At 32.2% G+C, this 22,111-nt stretch overlaps 2 protein-coding genes across 2 annotated transcripts; one reads left to right on the top strand and one right to left on the bottom strand.

Moving 5' to 3' along the window:
• The first annotated feature begins 7,057 nt into the window (after positions 1 to 7,057).
• LOC140979661 (EPIDERMAL PATTERNING FACTOR-like protein 4) lies at positions 7,058 to 7,906 on the top strand. Its single transcript, XM_073445169.1, has 2 exons — positions 7,058 to 7,314; positions 7,419 to 7,906. Exons 1-2 carry the CDS (start codon positions 7,191 to 7,193, stop codon positions 7,640 to 7,642), a joined length of 348 nt encoding a protein of 115 aa, XP_073301270.1. The 5' UTR covers positions 7,058 to 7,190; the 3' UTR covers positions 7,643 to 7,906.
• An 8,002-nt stretch (positions 7,907 to 15,908) lies between these two features.
• Positions 15,909 to 17,186, bottom strand: LOC140979337 (chlorophyllase-2-like). The gene is made up of 2 exons (XM_073444689.1): positions 16,811 to 17,186; positions 15,909 to 16,684 (listed from the first exon to the last, which is right to left on the bottom strand). The coding sequence occupies exons 1-2, from the start codon at positions 17,087 to 17,089 to the stop codon at positions 16,004 to 16,006; spliced, it is 960 nt and encodes a 319-aa protein (XP_073300790.1). The 5' UTR covers positions 17,090 to 17,186; the 3' UTR covers positions 15,909 to 16,003.
• Between the last annotated feature and the right edge of the window lie 4,925 nt (positions 17,187 to 22,111).

Genomic DNA, 22,111 nt, shown 5'->3' with positions numbered 1-22,111 from the left:
TATTCAATCTCCGAGATGAAGGGTTGACTTGGTGACTCAAGATAAGAATCTGGAACCAAATTTTTTTCTTGGTTCGACTCATCTAACGATGATCCCGCTTATCACTTGTACTGGGGGTAATCGAATCCCCTCCTCATGGTATATAGCCATGTACTCGAAAACGCTTCTTTTGAGAAGCCATTGGATTCTCAATAGCCTGGAGGATGATATGTTTTTTCAATACAGACCATAACTGAGTATAAGCATGTAAAAACCTGTAATTCGATTTGAGACAATGTTCTTATCAACTTGTTGTAGACTACCTGCAACTTCTGCATTTAGGACAAGTTTGTTGAACTCGTTTTGAAGCATTTCAAGGTGTTCTCTCAAATACCACAGCATTTTCATGATGACATCGACATCAACGCTGTTCATCTCTTGTTTGAGAATCTACAATAATATTTTCACGAGATTTAATAATAACAATATCAAAAATATAATTTTTAAATAAAGATTGTCACCTTAATAATCTATATTTCTCGATTTTAAATTCAATTATATTTTTAAAGAAAGCTTTAACTTGTGTATTATCGACTTTCAAAGTAAATTATTAGCAAGTAAAAATAATTTCCTGCATAGAATTCATTTTCTTTTATGTGTCATCTTTTGGCTTCTGCATACAAGAATAGTTCACTGTAATATCTGCTTGGTTGTTCTATTTCTGTTGTGAGTTTTGTAAGAACTACTGCCTACCAACGATCACTGACATTTCTGTATGATACCAGATTATCTTTATCTTGAAGAAAAACAATTTTTGAAAGATTTTTGCAAATCCTTTTTAATTGGCTATGCCTCTTAGTATGTTCTTAAGTCCATATGAATTTTTCATCTTTCTTCATTAATGGACTAAACACTTTTACATGCTTTGCTATATTATTTTTATGAATATATTTCAATAAAGTTAACAACTTCTAAAAAACTTTGAAGTTTTTTTGTCGGCAAGTTTATCTAAAAAATTATGCACTTTTTCCACAATGTATTCTTGCATAATTATTTATGACTCGTCGATTTCTATTCAAAAAAAAAAATCAATCTTCCTTGTAATGAGGACGTCTTCTTTTCTGATAGGACTAGTTTTTATTGTTTACTAACTTTAGATAAAATCTCTAAATGTATAATATGTTTATCCGTATTTTTAGATGCTATTAAAATATCGTCAATATAAACATATATAAAGTCAAAATAATATTTAAATAAATTATTCATCTTTCTTTGAAATATATGGGGTGTATTAACCAATCTATTAGTAATAATACTTCCGAAATATAATGATCTTGTAATGTGGAGAAAGATGTAAATTTCTTGTTTTCTTCATTCATCCGAATCTAATAAAATCATGACTTACAATAAAATGTAGAGAACATTTTTGCGTTGCATATATAATTAATTAAATGATCTCTACTATGTATAAAATCCTATCAAACTCTATAATTTTATTAATTTCTTGATAATTAATTACTAAATTGGGTGTGTTCTTCTCTGTATCCTGACTACTGAAATAATCTACTCATATATATTATGCTTTAAATAGGGTAGTTATTCTTCCAGCTATCTCGCTAAGAGATAGCCGGAAGAAAAGATTCATTGTTGTGTTTTCTTTGACTCTTGAATTCCATCTATATTTAGTGAATAATATAATGTATTCAAATACTAAACATATATAATTTAGTTCAAGAATATGCATAGTTTGAATATATTTATTTTTCTTCTCTCTTTATTGACTACTGAAATAATCTATTCATAAGAGATTTTTCGACTAGGACTGACTCTTTTGTTTACGATGAAGTCATGTCTAGGGCGATTTTAATTGATCTCATAAGATTTATTTCTAAAAGTTTAATGAATTCTTCTACATGCATGAAGATCAATTGTTCCTTCTACGATTCTCATAACCAATGTCCAATCATTCCATATGGTGTTTGGTACAAAGGAGTTCTTGACAGTGTTCCCGCTTAGTGTGATTTTCCACCAACCTAGAATTCTATTTGGGGTCTTCCTATATTTGTCTCATATGATCTTACACTTTCTCTTAGTGGTTCTTGAGAACGTATCATATTAACTAGGGACCGTTAACCCCTAGCTAGATTCATTTTCAGATCTACAAACATGATGTTTGCGAATAAATCTATATTTGTCATCATATTATTTTCTTTTATGATACAATTTTCATAATACTAATCATTTGTCGTTAGTTTTGTATCACTTTGGTCTTACCTCTTTGATGTAATAAAGGTCCAGTGCCAAAGGTTTGTCGTAACTTTCCTCTCGAATGCTATTGCTAGATGATGGATCGTTTTGACACCTACGAGGTGCTTCAAACATAATATTCTCAATGAACTTCAATAGCTCGTGTTCTAAGAATGTAAACACCGATGAATTAAATCGAGTTTGGTTTTAAACAAGCGGAATATACGGTTAAGAAAGCTGATTAGTTTAAAATTAAGTCTTTTAGCTTGTGTGAACTGAATAACTGAAGTGAGGGGGATAAGTTCTTTCTTGTATCAGTTCAGTTATGGTGAGAACTGAACTGATATCAGCTCGAACTGATCAAATTAGTTTGAAAATAATAGTTAAACAGTTAAGTACATAAGATATGTTTATGGATGTTCGGAGACTTCAACTGCTCCTACGTCACCCCTTCTATCACAAGGATACGATCCACTAGAAGGCTTTGATTTATACAACGTCTTGTACAAACCCACTCAGCTCAGGACTTATCCTACTGCCTAGCTGAACTTCTATCCTAGACTGAAAGCAACACCTCCAATCAACACTTGTTTAACATCTATGTATTAAAGACTACATACACAAGTTTGTTGTCTTTGTGCAAGACTAACTCAACTTTTCAATACGCTCTATTCTCTGTGTATATGTGAGTGATGGTGTGTGCGTGTGTGAGAACTGATCTATGAGTATAACACGAAAGTGTTCTCACGCACTGAGAATTTTGCTTCTAAACTAAGCCGATGGTATGCCATATTTTTCTCTCCTTTTCTGATCTTCACACACACTTTGTTGATGGTCTTGATCTTTTATTTATGGAGGCTACGCGACCGTTCATCAAGACTCATCAAATATGTCCATTGCAGTTTGAATCTGTTCCTTGATATTTGTGTCTTGTTCTTTCTGACAGCCATTCTGGAACGTCTCGACTTTAAGCTTTGCTGCAATGTTCATTATTGTCCTTTGATTGGACAATTGCTTTCTTTAATGCGCACAGCTGGATTCCACTTAGATAAGCTTGTCTTGTTCTGCAAACTGGTCGGTTCCTAACTGATGCTCTGAACTGGTCAGTTGAACTGGTTTGGTGAAATCAGTTGGCTCGTTAGCTGAACTGATTTCACTTATTCAATTGAACTGGTCAGCTGGGCTCTTCATCAGTTGAACTTTGCATCATATGGCCGGGCTTCTGAAGGTCTTCTGCTGAACCACCTATCAACTGAACAGTCAGTTGAACTGGTCTTTAATATATCAGTTGAACTTGTTCAGTTTGATCAATCAGTTAGTACTTTCAGTTTGCGTCTCGATACCTTCAGTTTTGGCTTAGTAGATTTTTGCGCACTTAGGTAAATTTGTTAGAAACAAAACGACAAGTTTTGTTAAGATCAAAATCAAGATTGCGAACATGAAATGTTCCAATATTAGAATTAGGTTTTTGTTCTAAGGTTTGATTTCTTGTTTGAATATCCTTCAACGTTCTAATAATTTCTTCTTTTTTCGAGGATCTCTTCAATTTTTCGTGGTACATAGTATAATTTTTTGCCATATTTTTGTACCTTCTTTTAGATTTCTCTAAAATCTCCTAAGAGTTTAGAGGAATTCGAGACTATTTTTAAGAATATATTATTTTTAATTGTTTTATCTTACTAATCTGATTCGTTCCTAGTTTCTCTTTATATATAATATTTGTTAGATTTTCTTGTTTTGAATAATATTAGAGTAAGACCTGAAAAGAATAAATCTCGATGATATGTTCAGATCCATAAATTTTTTGAGAAATATCTTATCCTCAAACATTTAATTTTGTAGTAATAATAATAAAGTACGCCTGAACTGTTCAACATATGTTCTTATACCATTTTTATTGCATTTTACAAACATATATCAAATAGGGTTATTTTAGGTATTTATTGAAACTATTTTGGTCTTAAGGACATAATTGGGCAAAACTAAAATTTATAAAGAATATATATAATAGGCTCATTAAAAACTTGAGATACAAAAACAAGAATGAGTGGAAACAATAGAGATGTAATACTGAATTATCCCGAAATTTAGAAAATAAACGTTGAATTAGGAACCCTGAGAATTTTTTTTTTAAAAGGCCTATTTTAATTTGTAATTTGGTTTTGACTTTTGAGTAGGGGGATTCAACTTAAGAGCAATAATAATATGGTCTTTTAAGGTTGAAATGAGTTCATGCCAATACACTTTTGGAGATCTTATCGATTAATTATGTTTTTAAAAAATAAATAAAAAAAACTTAAAATCAGTCAACATCAATCTACTTTAACTGAAAATCTCGGTCGACACCCGTCCACGTGAACTAAAAATCCGTCGACACTTCCTGTCCATGTGAACTAAAATTCAGTCTAAATCAGTTTACATAAGTTAAAAAACAGTCGAAACAAGTGGTGAAACTAAAAAAAAAAAACCTAGTCTAAACATGGATTCATTTGAAAATATTCAATAAAAGGAAAATTTCCATAATGCCGAATAAAGAACGAATCATCGGAAAAGAGATTAAAGTTGGATGCTTGTTTGTTGGCTGAAATAGTCGGAGAAGGATAGGAGGAAAAAATGTTGCTAAATGGGATTAAAAAAAAATGGAAAGAAAAAGAAAAGGAATGAAGGAGACAGAAAAACGTGAATCTACCGTCCAAATAGTATTTTAAATAATGAATAATATAGTTGTTTTAGATATAAGCTTATTTTTTAAAAGAGAATTGTTATCGTCACTTCAAAAATTATTTTTATATTTTATTTTATCATTTGTATCTAGTATTTTATAAAGATGTTAATTCGGGTGAGTTGGGTCTGGTTGAGCAATATCACTATTCAAAAATTGCTCAATCCGAACCCGAACTAACCCGAAAACTCTCAATCCGAACTCGAATTGAATCAAAATCAACTCGATTAACTCGATTCTGAATTTTTTTTAAAGAAAATTAAATAAAATTTAAAAAAATATATTTTAATTTAAACACACAATAACAAAATCTCTCTCGTATATATAATTTAAATTTGAAAGTCTAATCGTAAAAAAATAAAATATATTTACTAAATTAAATAAATAATTATTTAAAAATAAAAAATGTTCAAAATAAATATTAAATTATGAAAATTTATGATATAAATATACAATAAATATTTTTTCAAACTTACAATATATAAAAATGTAGGTAATATTAATTAATATTATTTTTTGAAAAAAATTAAAATTTTCTGATCAACCCTAACCCAACCCAACCCGATCATTTTTTTCGGGTCAGCTATCGGGTCCAAATCGATGTGACCCGAACCCGAAAATCTCAAACCTAAACTTGATTTTTTTCTGGTTGAACTATGTCGGGTTGGTGGATCGTGTCTGATTTTGACACCCCTAGAATTTTAATCATAAAAGTGAAGTGTGAAAATAAATTTTGGAGTGACGATAACAATTCCATTTTTTAAATTAGCTATAACTCTGTCCTTTATACTTGAGTTTTCCGAAGATATGGATGAACAGACTCAACCTAAGTAAAAGGCTTTAGCAAATAGCATATATACTCGATATGATTTTCAACGTCTACTTACATGTTTCTTTATGCACTCCACGAGTTTTCTTTTTTATCCATTGAATTTAAACATGTAATTGAATCTATTAGAATTTTATTATGGAATACTTGCATGGACGATTTATGTCAAAATCCAGAGATTACTGAAAATTTCATATAAAAAAATATGAGATATTAACTTCTCATGATTTCAAATATTGAGCACACAACACAATCTTCCTCGTACGTTTTGTGTCTCAAGCACGGACTTTTACAAATGATCATGTTTTTAACTATGATAATTGTCTAAAATATCCTTGATACCCCCGGATGGGCCCGGTTCATGAATGATCCGGGATAGTAAATGGATAATTCATATCAGAGTAAGCTTGTAGCCGAGTAGGAGAGTGCTCGAGTTTACTCGGGCAATCAAGGGCCCGAACTCTAGGGCGAATTCCTGGGTTATGACTCTCTACCCGGGATACCTCGGTACTAACACTGCACTCGAGTGCGCAAGCAGGTAATATCTTCTCTTGATAAGTGTGCCTGACAAAATCTTGCTGATTTTACATAATGAGAAAGTCAAGACAGCAAGTAGGTAACAGCAACAAGTGGTAAGTAGGCACTGAAAACAAGAAAAACTCATCCCCTTCCTTCCTATAAATAGCAGATTTACTTTGCATTTATTTGATTTTCACACACCAGTAGAATTCATTTCTCTACACTGATTCCCTTCATATCTCACCTGCTAACTTAAGCATCGGAGTGATCACGCCGAACACTTCTCCGACGTCCATTCACGAGTTCATCTTCTTGTTTGCATGACACGATTATAGCCGTACCACATAGATATATATTTTCTTGTTCATTTTCCCTTAGTAAAATTCTTACTAGATTCGGTGGATTGCTCCGACCCAACTCACCCTATTCACCCGGATCAATTCAATCCTCAAATACCAAAATAAAGAGGTATCGTCCTGTCACTTGGTAGATTATTATTTCTCGATTTGAAACTCTCGATCCAAAAACAATGACTTGCGGAAACAAATGAAAACTAGCGGAAGCAGGTCACGTAATAGGGATAATTTCGATTTTATGTAATTTTATTTTAATAAATGAAAAGTTATGATCAAGATTTGGAANTTCTGTAATTTAGGACGCCCGTTTGACTTGGACTGACTCGCACGCTTGCACGCAACACTGTCGTCAATATTAGCTATAACTTGCAATCAATTTTTTTCCCATTCTCTCATTCCTAACTTTCTTCTTTTTCGCGACCCTTTTTCACTCCACACTTTTTTCTGTACTAAATTCCAATTCATACATATAATTTTTTTTACTTATAAACACTCAATCCCACATATCTTGCTTCACTATTTTTCTACACCATCACCAATGGACTTATTGCACCACCCACGCCGCCGCTGCCGGCGGCGACTCTCGCTCTATCTCGCCACCGTAGCATTTCTTCTACTCTCCTCCGTCTCAGTTCTTGGCTCCAACCCATCTCCTAAATTAAGTAAGTGCATTCCAAATTACAATAAACTTAAGCATCCAAGTACTAATAGTATCTTATTCACTAGCCATGTGACTGATGCCCACTACTCTCTTTTTGCAATGTAGGTGTTGAATCAAGAAAATTCAGAGAGGACGCGGCGGAGGAAATCTTGTCACGGCGGAGGCTCGGTGGACCGGGATCATCTCCGCCGTCTTGCAGATCCAAGTGTGGGAGGTGTATGCCATGTATACCGGTTCATGTTCCGATTCAGCCAGGCTTTAGTATGCCATTGGAGTACTATCCAGAAGCTTGGAGATGCAAGTGTGGCAACAAACTTTTCATGCCTTAGGGAAAAAAAATCAACTACGATCGATCAGTTAAATCCAGAGGACTTAACGGGACGAACATGTAATTATTATTCGAAAACAAAAACATGTGAGTTTTGATTTTTTTTTTTTTTTTGTACGCTCGATTAAATTTTTGGTTCTGTCTCGGCTTTTCAAATCAATTGTATTTGTACTGTTTGGCAACTTCTTGTCACATGGTATAATTGTATTGCACAAACACATTGTTGTATAGTAGGGTACTTAGATAAGAAACTTTTCGAGATTTGGAAAAGATTTTTTCCTAACTATTTTGGTTTTATTTATAAATTATTTGTTGATTTTTGCTATTCTGTGATTTATTATTATTATTATTATTATAAATTTGCATAGATATTAGTTCTATCTTCTTGATAATCTTAAAAAAATACCCATATTTTTCTTGTTTTTTTTTCCCTATGTTTGAATTATTGGGAGATAGATAAGAACTTTGGGAATGTAATTTTTCCATCTCTAACTGTCTTTTAAAAATTTGATTGGTAAAAAATATTGAAAAAATAAAATAAATAATGATAAAAATTGATTGATATATTAATTTCATTTTAGTTTCAATGTTTACCGGATATTTCCCTCTTTTGGTGGTGGGCTTTATGGGATGTATTAATGCATGTGATGTGGGACTGAATGAAAGTAATAGTTGTATTTAAGTTGTTCTTCGAATTTAATTTAATTTAATTTAATGAGTAGGTCTTTTGTGGGACGGTCTAATGAATCTTTATCTTTGAGACGAGTCAATCTTACCGATATTCACAATAAAAATTAATACTCTTAGCATAAAAAAGAATATTTTTTCATGGATGAACCAAATAAGATATTCGTCTCACAAAATACGATCTGTGAGATCGTCTCATACAAGTTTTTGTCAAATTTAATTATTGTGGTATGTCTAGTGATTCTAATTAGCTTAAACTAGGTAGATAAGGGACCATGCATCTACTCGAGGTTGGTCATTGCTATTATTAATTTAAAAAAATCTTGAATGAAATTATAATGTTTTGCCTATTTTTATTTCTTAAACATGTAAATTTATGTATAGTTTGATTCGTTGGATTAGATTCAACATAATTGGATCATCTTTTGTTTAGTTTTGGTTTTAAAATTTTGTATGTCATACTAATATAGTGGTTTATATCATACTAATAGTGGCTAAAATTAAGTCGATTGAATAATTTTGATTTCAAGACAAGTACTTAATTAACATGTATATTATGGCAATGTAATTTTTCAAATAATTTAAAGTTACACACACTTAAATTTAATAAGAGTAGGTCTCTTGTGAGACGGTCTCACGAATTTTTATCTGTGAGACGGGTCAACCTTACCGATATTCACAATAAAAAATAATACTCTTAGCATAAAATTTAATATTTTTCATGGATGATTCAAATAAGAGATCTGTTTTAATAAATATGATTCGTGAGATCGTTTTACACAAGTTTTTGTCATTTAATAAATGATCATTTAACAGTTTGTTAATTTTCTGAAATATAAGTAATAACTATTTCCTCTCTTATTTGCACAGCACTCCTCGTAGAACCCTTTTTACTAGGGATATCATTTGATGTGAAATAATATCTGAATTTTGATATCTCAATTATTTTTTTTAAAACAGTAACTCAATTATTGTGCATGCGAGTATTTCACTATTTCAATGTAATTATTATTTATTTTTTCACCAAACACGCTTTTTTTTGTAGATATCTATTTATTTGTAGATATCTATTTATTTTATTTATTCCATAAATAATTATTGACTTCATTTATTACATAACAAACACATACATATCTCTCATGTCAATTCATCTACTGTGGTATATCATAATGTGCATGGTTGGTTAAGAGTGTTTGGGTAAGAGAAGTTTGACATGGATATCACTTATTAAGAAGTTCTCATGTATCGAGCTGTAAATATTATTATATGATTTGACTGATTGGATGAGTCTTAAAAGAGGAATATCATATTTTAACGAACAAGACTACATCTGAAAGAGAGATCGCTAAAAAGAAAAAAGTATAAATGATTTTTGTAAGATGATACGAGACAACACCGTCGATAAGGCGCGGCTTTTTTCAGACACAAGAGCTTAACAACCTGATCTATTAGCACTCAAGTAGGTGTATTGCAACCTCTCATGTCTATCAATCTTTAATATGAGGCTCTACGCTCTGCAACATGAGAATACAAAAATTAAGTCATAGTTCTGTTAACAACTATAAATTTTGGTCTAAATATACGTGCTATTTTTTGTTATGATAAAATTTTCAATTTAATAGAAATCACTCAGAAATTTCAAATTGGAAGATACAAAATGCGTATTTATACATCCCATATGGTGTCGACCAGCTATTGATTTTGGTAGACATCAAGTTAATTAAAGTTTATCCTAAAAAAGGTTGATTAAAATTTAAATTAATGCTAAAATGAGAAAAAAAATAAGTAATTTTTAAACATGGCCATTAGATATTTTTTTTAAAAATGAAAAGACTTTTTGCTAAGAAAAAATAAAATATAATTAACAAATATTTATTTATTTTATTTAAATAAATTATATATATTTTGTTTATACATCAAATTAAAAATGATAATTTAGGCTAGAAAAGTCTGATAAATAAAAAGTATGCACATTTAATTCAAAATTTTGTGGACAAGACGTTTTTAACAGTAAATATTTTACAGTGTCATGGCTTTCTGGACCACTCCGCTTTACCGTACTGTGGTTAGCAATACCAGCTGGTAAAAAAATATATACAAAAATTTATATTTAATAATTCCTAATTTTACGAAACAAATATTTTATTTAAATTATTAATAAAAAAATATTATTTTTATGCAAAAAAAATATATTAATTATTATTATAATTATAAATATAATTAACTCATCTTACGAAAAATTCTGGTGAGATTATTTCACGATAAACTTACTAAATAGATAATTCTCACAATATCTCAGTTAATTATTTTAGATATTTGGTTGCACTGTTTCTACTTTTTTATGACGTTTCACTTTCAATTTAATGAATTTCAATTCTCCCTGTTTGGCTCAAAATGGTGTAAAAATATTCATTCTTTTCTTCTATTTCTTCATTGGATTACTATTTTCCATTTCATTAAACAAATTAACTTTCAAGTTACTGTCCTACTGGACATAAAAAATTACAAATATATTAAATATAATTGTTAAATTTTTTTATATGAAAATAAAAAATTCACATAAGATCAAAACAATAATTATAAATTACTACAGTAAAATAAATATAAATATTTTTAATATAGTTGTTCGTAATTTTATATAGCTTTTAAAAAAATTATTATTAATAAACAAATCAAAGTAAACACATATATGCTTCTTTACTATTATATAATAATAATTAGCACTTAGTGATAATAATTTTGATGTATCGATACTGTTAGTTGTCCCACATCGATTAAATAAAATCCCTGATAGTTGCATATATAGACTTGGACAATCCTCTCCTCTTGAGCTAACTTTTGGAGTTGAGTTAGGTCCAAGTTTCAATCTTAACATGGTATCAGAGCTCATGTTCTACCGTTATGTGTTGGGACACCAGTTCTACCCATAATTGAGTAATTTGTAAACTTCACGTTCCAAATATCCATTTCTGAGCATGAGGAGGGTGTGTTAGTTGTCCTATATCGGTTAACTTTTGGGATTGAGTTAGGTCTAAGTTCCAATCTTAACAGATACCACATCAAAGTTTATTTTCATTGTTATCCTTGCGTAATTTTTTATACAACTTTGATGGTTTGAGCTTATTATCAATTTTCATACTCATCTCTATCTTTTTTTTTTTTTTTTTCAATTTTTCTCTATTTCATCTCAAAACTCGCAAGTTTTTTCCTCTCTCATATATTTTTTTGTAAATTTATTTTTTCTTCAAGTAATTAAATCATACGAGCACGTGAAAACCAAGCGTGATTGTTATTAATTATTTAATAAATTCGAGTCGTGCAAAGTAATCGATCGAGTCCTTCATTGTGACACCAAACTAAATTTAATTATATACTTCTCCTACTTCAAATAAACTACATGTTAATATATATAATTAAGAAATATGAAATAAAATTTTAAAAACTTATCCTACGAATCTATTTGAAAAACTGTTGTATAAATTTCAAAAACCAGAATTTACCTAACATATGTGCATGTCTCTACAACCTGCAGTGTTAATAAAAAAATGTGATATAAATATAATTTTATTATGGGAGAATAAAAAAAAAGCCAATTTCAATTATTGGATTGATTTGTAGAATGATTGAATTAATTTAACGTACGTGAAATATGGGTGTGGGCGTATTTATTTATATTAAAGATTACGTGAGACAAGTTGGCCTATAACAAACACATGGCAGAGCAGGGGTGGGTGAGTAGACACCTATTTGTTTAAAAGAAAAACATACCCAAATGTCAAGTCAGTTTGCCCATTCCCACACCATGTACACTTATTATTTGAATGAATCTTCTATAAATTTAGACTTATTTCTTTAGGAAGATTTAGAAAAGAAAATGCCTGAAGTTAGTGTATAAAATAGGGGAAATTATTTGAAGTGATATTTGAGTTGACAAATGTTAGTGGTCACTCAATCACATGTATTGCTTTTTGGAAGTGTTTCAAGGTTTCATGCATTATTTCAAATGTTATCTAAAATATAGGTAAGTAGTTTATAGGCTTGAAGAATACTTTAGCGCAGAGTCCATGTCATATCACTGTATGTATTTAGGGCAAAGTCTATGAATACTTCCATACAACTACTGATATAGAATTATACATTCATCCATTTATTTTTTAAAAAATTGAAAAATATCATCAACCGGTCGGGTCGACGGGTTTTAGATCCAAAAATCATATCCAACCCATAATGACGGTCACGGTTCTGGGTCAAACTCGTTGACCACGAGCTGTGTCCGGTTCGGGTCTGGGTCAAACCCGAACCGTGGCTAGGTCTACAGATGAGAGAGGATATATGAGTAGATATGACCACATTTCAGAATCGTCGGTTAGACGGTTCGGAATCATCGGTTCGACAGTTCAAAATATCTCGACCCTTCACCATAACCTTCTTTGGAGGTTCTGGTTACGGTTCATGGACCGTTGATTATGGTTACATTTACAGTTATGGTTAACAGACGATCACAATTACGGTTTGACCATTCTATTTTTTTTAAAAAAAAATTAACTTATAATTTTCTTCAAAAAATTGCGAAAAATGTAAAAAATAAAAGGGTTGAATACGTTTTTCCTCCATGCATAAGATTATATAAATAATATGAAGTTAATGGAATCTTGAACCATCTAAACTAGTAAATCCAACATGTTTACATATAGATTAAACTTAATATAAAATATAAGTTTATATGTAGTAAATTTACTTATGAAATATAATAATACTAAGTAAATTTTTAAAGTTAATGTTTGAATAATAATTTTATTATATTTTGTTTTCTTTTAAAAAATATGCTATTACGGAGGAAGGAAAATTTGGAAAAGATAATTTGATATTTGAAAAATTTTATTTGTCGTTAATAAATCTCTATAATATTATTTATAATATGAAATGATATAGATATGTTTGATATATTTACTAATATTAATAAATCGAAACACCATGTATTTGCGTCAAGATATATCTAGCCTAGTGATCGAGTGTTATTTACTCGAGTGAAATGTCCATATATAGTTCGAATTTGAACCAATACATTTACATTTTAGAATATAAAAAAAAAAAAATGTGAAAACCGCGAACCGCCGGTTTACTGTTGAATTGGTGGTTCATGATTTCAAGTTTAACAAAACGTGGCCGGTCCGGTCCGGCCCGCCTTGTGACGGGACAGTTACGGCTTGTACCGTCGAACTGGGTCAACGGTCGGTTACCGGTCCGGGTCACGGTTAATTGTGACCCGGGGACACGTCTAAGGATGAGAGTGAATTCTGAACCAATAATACATAAATATTTCAGGTCTTTGGTATCGTATCCTTGTTGGGTCCATTTCTGATTAAATAACTTGCAGTGCAGGCCAGAGGTTGAGCTGTAAGACAGGCATATACAAATACTCAAGTGGGAAATCAAGAATATTGGAACAGCCCTTAACATGTAACATAGGCCCCTCCATAAAATATAGATTCCATGTATATTTTCTCCAGGCTACAGTTGATAAAATTACATAATATACCAAGTTGGCTCCGCATCAATTTCTTTCGTATTAAGTTCATTAGGACACAAAAAAAAGACCTGCAGGTGGGAGACGCTCCACCAGGGTGCAGATCGCCCGTTGGGCGAATCTACCATCCAGTCTAGTCATGGCTACGCTAGGTCCAGATCATCCCGATGTAGCATAAACTTGTTCGATAAATAGAGAACAATTGTCAGTTTACATGGATCCGTTTTCATGTCATAATTTGTCCTCGACAATCTCCTCCGTAGGTTCTGCTTGTGATGGATGTGGCCGTAAAACTATTGGACAAATCACAAATAGTTTGCTCGCGAACACGATTAGAAAATCCGCATCCAGGTTTAGAAGACTAGAAATCAGCATTCAGGTAAAGATTTCATCACACCCATTGATGCGATCCGGGTGAAATGGATGAATCGGGTCGGGTGCTCTACCGGATCTGCAATCAATATAGTAAAGGAACAGAGAACCAAACATCTGGGTCAAAAGCTTGCTTCTTGGGGTGGATAAAAGGATCTGCAATCAAGAAAGTAACCACGTGAATGGGCGTCGGAGGGGTGTCCGGCGTGATCACTCAGATGCTTAAGTCAGTGAAGGACTCCAGCTAAAAACCAATGTAACCAAGTGGTGGTTGTGAAATTGGTGTGGAGGGTGGGAAGTAAATGAACAATAAGTGAGAGCATTCAATTTATGAATAGATAAATAAATGCAAAGAAGGAACCTGATATTTATAGTAGGAGAATGTAATGATGATCTCGTTCTTTGTGCTGATCATATCGAAAGGGCCCGAGTAGAAGGTCTCTTGGGAAGTTACATGAGAGCCCGGACATCTAATGTCCCGGAGAGGTTATGTCCCAGTTGCTCCAATGGCTCGACACTTTTCTGAACTCGTTGGAGTGTCTCTGTCGAGCTCATCCCTGGATCATCCCGGGCCCTCCAGGGACCGGGCTTTCTTACCTACCTATTCCAATATACCGGCTTTACTATGTCTCATGAATAATCACCCTCCCTGACCCGGACACTATCCATGACCCGGGTCATTCTGGGATATCACCCATCTTACACTGATTCAAATATCTCTAATGGAGCGCTAGAGAATGTTATTTTATCAATTTTACAGACAAAGACAATGTTCTAGCAACTCCACGTTGTTATGGCCTAAATGAGTACATTATTTTTTCATGTGTCTGAGGAGCACCTAACAATTTCTTGAACTTTAAGGTTGTCGCGTATTTTCCGTCGCAAGTGCACGTCAAGTTTTTAATATATGATGAATAGAGTATCGTTCCTATGAAGAGTGTATATCCAAGAATATATCAAATATTGTAATTAAAAATAATCAATGACTTTATTTAGAAATTCGATAGTGGTGTTGATCAATAAATCTCAATAGCAAATAAAATTCCAGCAAACTTAAATAACAAGAAATCGATGAGATAAAAGATGGACTCGGATCACCTACAGTGGTTTACACCACAGCAAATGTTTCTGTGATTTACATGACAATTTTTTTATTTTTTTTATTCTTCTCTTTTTTTTCCATTTTTTCCCACTTCCCCAAACATTATTCACACAGTTTTATATGAAATAATATAAAATATGAAATAATATAAACATTTATTTTCTTCTCGACTATTTCATATCGTCTTCTTTTGTCCATTTTCTTCTTTTTCTCGTTTTTTTAAAATTAATTTTATTATTTTTTTTATTTTTACAAGAAATACTATAACATACAAGGTTCGATTTTCTTGTTCCTTTAAATGTTTAATTCTTTTTCTAATTGTTAGACTATCGAATTTTTTATTTGATTTTGTTGGTTTGTATTTTTATGGTGCTATTGATCAGCTGAAACTCTTATTAATTGTGTGTACTGTTTGCGGTTACCGATGCTACCTTTAAANTATATATGGTTCCAAATTGTTGGGATGAGATTCTCCGTTTTCGAACACTGGAAGGAGGGCGTGGTTTATATAGTTTTTTGGATACATGGGTTTATGTCTACTAATTAGTTGTTGTTTGAAGCATGATAAGTATCAAAAGTAAAAAAAATAAAGTTGTTAATTATTCATGTAACATTGGATTTAAGGTTAAATCCAACAATGACACATGATTCTTCAACTTCCCAAGTATTCAAAGTTACAGACGATATTCAAATCTTTGAAGCTCAACGGGAAGCATTTCATGCCCTTCTCTCAACCCTACGAGCTCTCTCATATCCCCTTCCACATAAGCTTTCAAGAACGCCACCACAACCCCTCCAACGAATCGCCTCATTGGCTCTCTGCTCTTGCCATTCTTACACAAACAAAACGACGCCTTCCCTCTGATTCCTCTCGTGTCATCATCCAACATATCAAGATGCCCCTGGTCCTTGGCCACAAAATAATAAGCCGGTTTTCGACATTCGTTATAGAAGTCCTCGTGATTCACTCCTTTTGGTGCACAAGGAGGAAAGAGAAGATTCCTCTTTATTTCCCCTAATCCCGAGCCTATCACGAGAGCCCCCGAGCCACCGAGGTTGAATGAATGAGGAGTATTGGTTTGGACCGGAGGGGGCGTTTGTCTCTCTTCGTCCATCCCACCGACCGGGTCGATACCTATGATGGCCGAAATGTCGAGGGTCGTTAGATTTAATTTGCGCAAAGCTAAGCCAAACGCGACTTTACCGCCACGACTATGGCCTGCTAATCCCAGCTTCTTCACGTTTGGATTCACCTGAGGTGGGAGGAAATGGACTAATCCCTCGGGCAACCAATTGATTACCTTGGCTGTTGTCTCGATTTCTTCGTGTGAATCCCGTCCCGCCACAATGTATAACTGGTCCAAATCCAACCAAATTTGTTAGTAACAATATTAATATTCAAGAACTAGTTAAATATATAAGCCACATCATAATTAACAAAAGACTGACCCAAATAAAGAGAAATCAGACACTAAACCAACCTGCGGCGCCACAACAATGAATCCATGGGATGAAATATGCTGGATAAGCTGAGAATAGAAGGAGTTGTAAAGTAGGTACCCATGAAGAAGCACCAGCACAGGGAACTCTCCTGTTTCTGTGGGGCTGCAGACCAGGAGCGGCTTTGGGGGTGAAACGAGGGGAACATTACTACTGAAACTGAATGTTTTTGACTCAATCTTTATGAAATCAGTTGGGTATTTTCCAAGATTGAAGATATTTGTAGAAGCAGAAGTGGAAATGGTGGGTGCTGAATTCATGACTATTTGAATTCTTCAAGGTTTTGCGTTGTTTCTTCCTTTCTTTGATTGCAGTGAGCTTTTTCTTGAAAAGGGATTACAAAAAGTTTGAAGTACTTCTGCGCATATATATTGATGAGAATCAAGACATCGGAAAGCAGATGTTTTGTGGCAATATGTTGATATCTTTTTTGGAATTATTATTTAATATTTGGATTCAAGTTTTTTGTTGAAGAAATTGAGCAGAATCGCGTAGAATTATGTTTTGTCTATTTTAATATAGAAATTCCAATTTAGTTATTTGGTAGTTCGTAAAAATAAAGTTTGATGTAGAATGGATATCGATTTTTTTTCAAAAGTTTTATCCAAGATTTGAATTTTGAGAAAGTATTGGTCGGCTCTGAAGATCAATCGATTCAATACTAATATAAGAAAATTGCTACAAAATTGGATTATAAAATACATTTGAATTACAAAATTATCTATCTATTTTATTTAGAAAAAATCTTTTCAAAAGTGTATAATTTATAATACCAAATACACTTTGTAATATAACGTGTAGAATTTGTCCACATAGCATAACTCAAATTATAAATATCAAGATGATAATGTCACATATCTTATTTGTTTAATAACTAATTAGCTGGTGTAAAATAATTGAACTAGATCCTATTGGGTGCTAGACTTGATTTTTGATAAGAATTCTCATATATTTTAATGGGGTCACTGTTTACTTTGAAATTCAATGATCGGAGCTTTGCTACATTACATTAGGTAAAATTCAGTTCATGTAATATAGAAAAATCCGATAAGAATTTAACATAGATTAGTGTTCATTCACGACAAGTACACATTATCAATTTTGACTTGATATTATTTGTTAACTACCAAAATTAGATGTGGTCGGTACGGTATATTCGGATACCGTATAGCGTATCGAAAATATCGGTATGAGAAAAATGATACCGTTACTTTACCAACTTTTCGGTATAGTCGGTACGGTTTCGCTAAAATACCTACTAAAATATATATAAAAAATTCATTCTCTTGTAATTTCAAAGCCAATTATTGCCAATACTTAACAAATCCCTCAAGACAGTCAAAGAGACCAAGAAAGATATATACAAAACAAATTTATAAAGACAATATATATCTACCGCAACATGTGTCTGGAGATCCAAGACATCAATAAACACCAATAAACTTCAACCGCAACATGTACGACTTCTTCATCTGCTATCTTTGCAACATTGTCTAAGGTCCTGTGATTTCTGAAGCCTGTCAGCTTTTCAACAAGTCGAAGATCAGCATCCAGTCCTCTAGCTAGCTGGAAGGTTAGGCTATAAAGATAAGACTTCTCAACAGTTTAAATTCTCAACTATATATGAGTGGAGTTGCTTCACTGAACTTTGATTTGGACTATTCCAACATGATGAGTCCAAAAAAAAGTTAAATTCTTTATTTTTGTACAGTATCGATATATATCGTTTTATACCAAAAAAATATATTTTTAAATTTATATATATCATTTCGGTATTTCGGTATATACCGAAAATTTCAAATTTCATACCGTTACTATACCAAAAATTTCGGTATCGGTACCATACCGTACCAAAAATTTCAGTATACCAAAAATTTCGATAAATTCGGTATTTTTTGGTACGGTAACCTCGGTATACCGAAAATTCGGTATTTTTTCCCACTCCTGACCAAAATATATCAAATTCTTGATCCAATAATTTCTTTCATAAAGCTTGTCCGTTTAAACTTTTTTGGTTGTTTAGAGAAACACTTGAAAAGTAAGAATAATGTCCTGTTGGAATCTTGTAAGCTTTTATCCATGTTCCATGAAATAGTTCTGCTGGAACCGTTTATCTCACTTGCTTTGCGGATGTTTGCATATGATATCTTTATTTGAACCCACTATCGAAATCACTTGTGCCAAAAGTTCTAGCTCAACTGAGACGATGTAATCAATAGTTTGTACATTAACAACTATTTCATGAAATTATCTTTGCTCTAAATATTTTAAGGTCATATCGATGACAAAATATTAAGGTCTGCATTTGCAAACAGTTATGATCCACAATGTTACTTTCGAAATGGATTAAGTTAATGTATCAGGAATTTGAGATGATGGGAGTTAATATAAATTGAAACATAAAACCCTTAATCTTTTCACGACACGACATATTTATGAAAATTCATCTTTATCAAGCATAGAAATGGAAATAATGTTTTTAATCAAATCTGAAACATATAAAACATTTCTAAAAAATAAATTAAAGTTATTGTTTAATATTAAATAAACATCTCCTATGACCCCTGCAACAACTCTTGCTCCATTGCTCATCTTAAGTAAGATCTCACATTCCCTTAGCTTTCTATTTCTTGTTATCGTTTGGAAATTGTTGCATAGATGAGATCCAGATCCAGTATCTAATACTCAAGAACTGACACTTTTATTTCAATGTAAAACATATCGTTACCCGAACCCTCTTGAGCAAGATATTTCTTGCAATTGTGCTTCTAATTTCAGGCTTCTTGTAGTGGAAGAAAACATCTTTTACTTTGTCAGGTTTTGTGGGCTCTTTATAAGTGCTTAGAGCATGCTTCTTACTTGGTTTGTTTTTCTTTGAAAGAGCAGAACATTTCTTCCCCTTCCCTTTTGGCTTTTCTTTGTCTCGGACGAATAGCCAACTAGGAAAACATATTTTTCTTTTTTAATGGTGGCTTCATATCTTGTAAGCATGTTGACCAACTCTTCTAAGCTGGCCTCCAACTTGTTCATATTGATGTTCACCACAAACACATCAAACGATTATGGCAGCGGCAACAGTAGAATGTTCGTAGACAGTTCATTTGGGATAACAATAAGCCCAATCATTCTCACACCATGCTCATGAACCGAGGCCCTTTTGTCGCAAGCGCGATGTTATGAGCTCTTTGACAGTAGCGTGCCTCAGTGTACGTGTTTGTTCACCTTACAACTTTTGCAGGTGGCCATAAATGTCAGCAACATTCACAGCTTCGTCAAACTGTCAATGCAACTTGTTTGACATAGAAACCAATATATAGCTCTTTGCTTGTAGATTATGGTCTCAACATTTCTCAAGCATGGTAAATTCCTCAACAGGGGCATTGGCAACAACCTCTTTTGGAGGAGCTTTCATGAGCACATATGTTATTTTCTCATAATTTAAAACGATTTTTAAATTTCTCAGTCAGTCATTGTAGTTAGGTCCAGTTAACTTGTTTTGATCGAATATAAATGATTTTGTGACGAAATCTAGATATACTGAAATGAAAACAGAATAAATGTTCTTGATTATTTTAAAATATTTTGTAAGACATTAAATATGAACTTTTTTTTTATAAATTACCTCCAACTATTTTGACAATTTCACCATCATCTGTTGAGAACGAGAAGTTAGAATTCCTAGTGAGTACGTAAGGCCCAATTGCTAAATTACAATCACAAATAATATCACTCAATCATAATTTTCAAAATGTAGAGATTAATTGCAACTTCTTGTAATTTTTATGTAATTTTTCTCTCGTTTGAGGAGAGATCAATAATAATTTTATCATTTTTTATAAATAATAATTCAATATTAATATTATATCTTTTTCTTATATTAGATTAGATTTAGACTAGGTTAGGTTAGATTAGATTAGGTTAGATTAAATTAGATTAGATTAGATTAGATTAGATAAGGACAGCATAAAGTCAGATTCCTCTCATATAATATTTGATATTCAAATTTATTTTTCATAAGATATATTTTTTGTGGAACATATTTTATTTCATTTGTATTAATCTAAGCTTGATAATGGTCCGATTGTAGCGTATGACTAACAAGTCCGCATAAGTAACCAGTCCAAAATTGTACATATGAGAGATCAATTTTCAGGACTATTTCATATTTATATATATATTATTAAAAAAACAAGTTTACATGTATAAATCTCCAAATATATTGTTTGTTTATTTGACCATTTTTGCTATAATCTCAAGGTTTGGATGAATCAATATTAAGCCTTCGTTTTTGGTGAGGCGATTTACTGTTTATTCTTGTCTGGTTTTGTCACTATATATAGGGTGGGGGCTGATTTCTTGAATGCGTAGAAAAACTTTGTTATTTGAATTTTTTAAGTTATTAATTTTATGAATATCACGATAATACATACGAGAAAACTTAGAAATTGGGACAAGGGCGACTGCATCTGAATTCACTCTTCTTCATTCTATAGAAATTAGGACAAGGGCGACTTTCATTTTCAACTAATGTGGGCTAGGGTATCACGATCACCCTTCCTTCAGAATGCAATGTTCTCGTCGCCGCTTACCCCTCAATCCTCCAATGTCGAGGATCTAGATATGTCTCCTATAGATTCAAGATGTGGCTTTCATGATGTAGCACTTCCCCCCGCAGGTTCAAAAGTTGGCTCTCACTCACGTAGCACTTTATTTTTATCCAAGATTTGAATTTTGAGAAAGTATGGGTCGGCTGAAGATCAATCGATTCAATTCTATAAAGTATAAGGAAAATGCTACGAAATTGGATTATAAAATACATTTGAAATTACCAAATTATTCATCCATTTTATTTAGAAAAAATCTTTTCAAAAGTGTATATAAGAAAGTTTTATAATACCAAATACACTTCGTAACATTACATATAACTCAATTTGTACATATAGCATAACTCAAATTATAAATATCAAGTGTTAGAGTAGATGTCCTGTAAGTCAACTGTTGGCTGAGAAATTTATTGACTCAAGTGTAATAAACAATCTTTATTTTAATATAAATAACCTTTTAATGGTTTCGTTATACTTTATCTGTATACTCATGCAAGCATCATAGATAAAGTCCTTGATTATGCTTTAATACAAATGAATCGTAATTTGATGTTGAAACTCATTTGTAAACACTGCATATTCTAAATTTGTTCCTAGTCGATTCAGCCGCCTAAAACAGGGATAAAAGGTCGCTTGAGCTCGAGACTAGCATATGTGATGTTGTGTACTGCGTTTCTT

Source organism: Primulina huaijiensis, chromosome 6 (assembly GCF_012295235.1).
Source record: "Primulina huaijiensis isolate GDHJ02 chromosome 6, ASM1229523v2, whole genome shotgun sequence".
NCBI lineage: Eukaryota > Viridiplantae > Streptophyta > Magnoliopsida > Lamiales > Gesneriaceae > Primulina > Primulina huaijiensis.
Note: the sequence above shows the minus strand (reverse complement) of the source record. Positions and strands in the feature narration are given on the sequence as shown.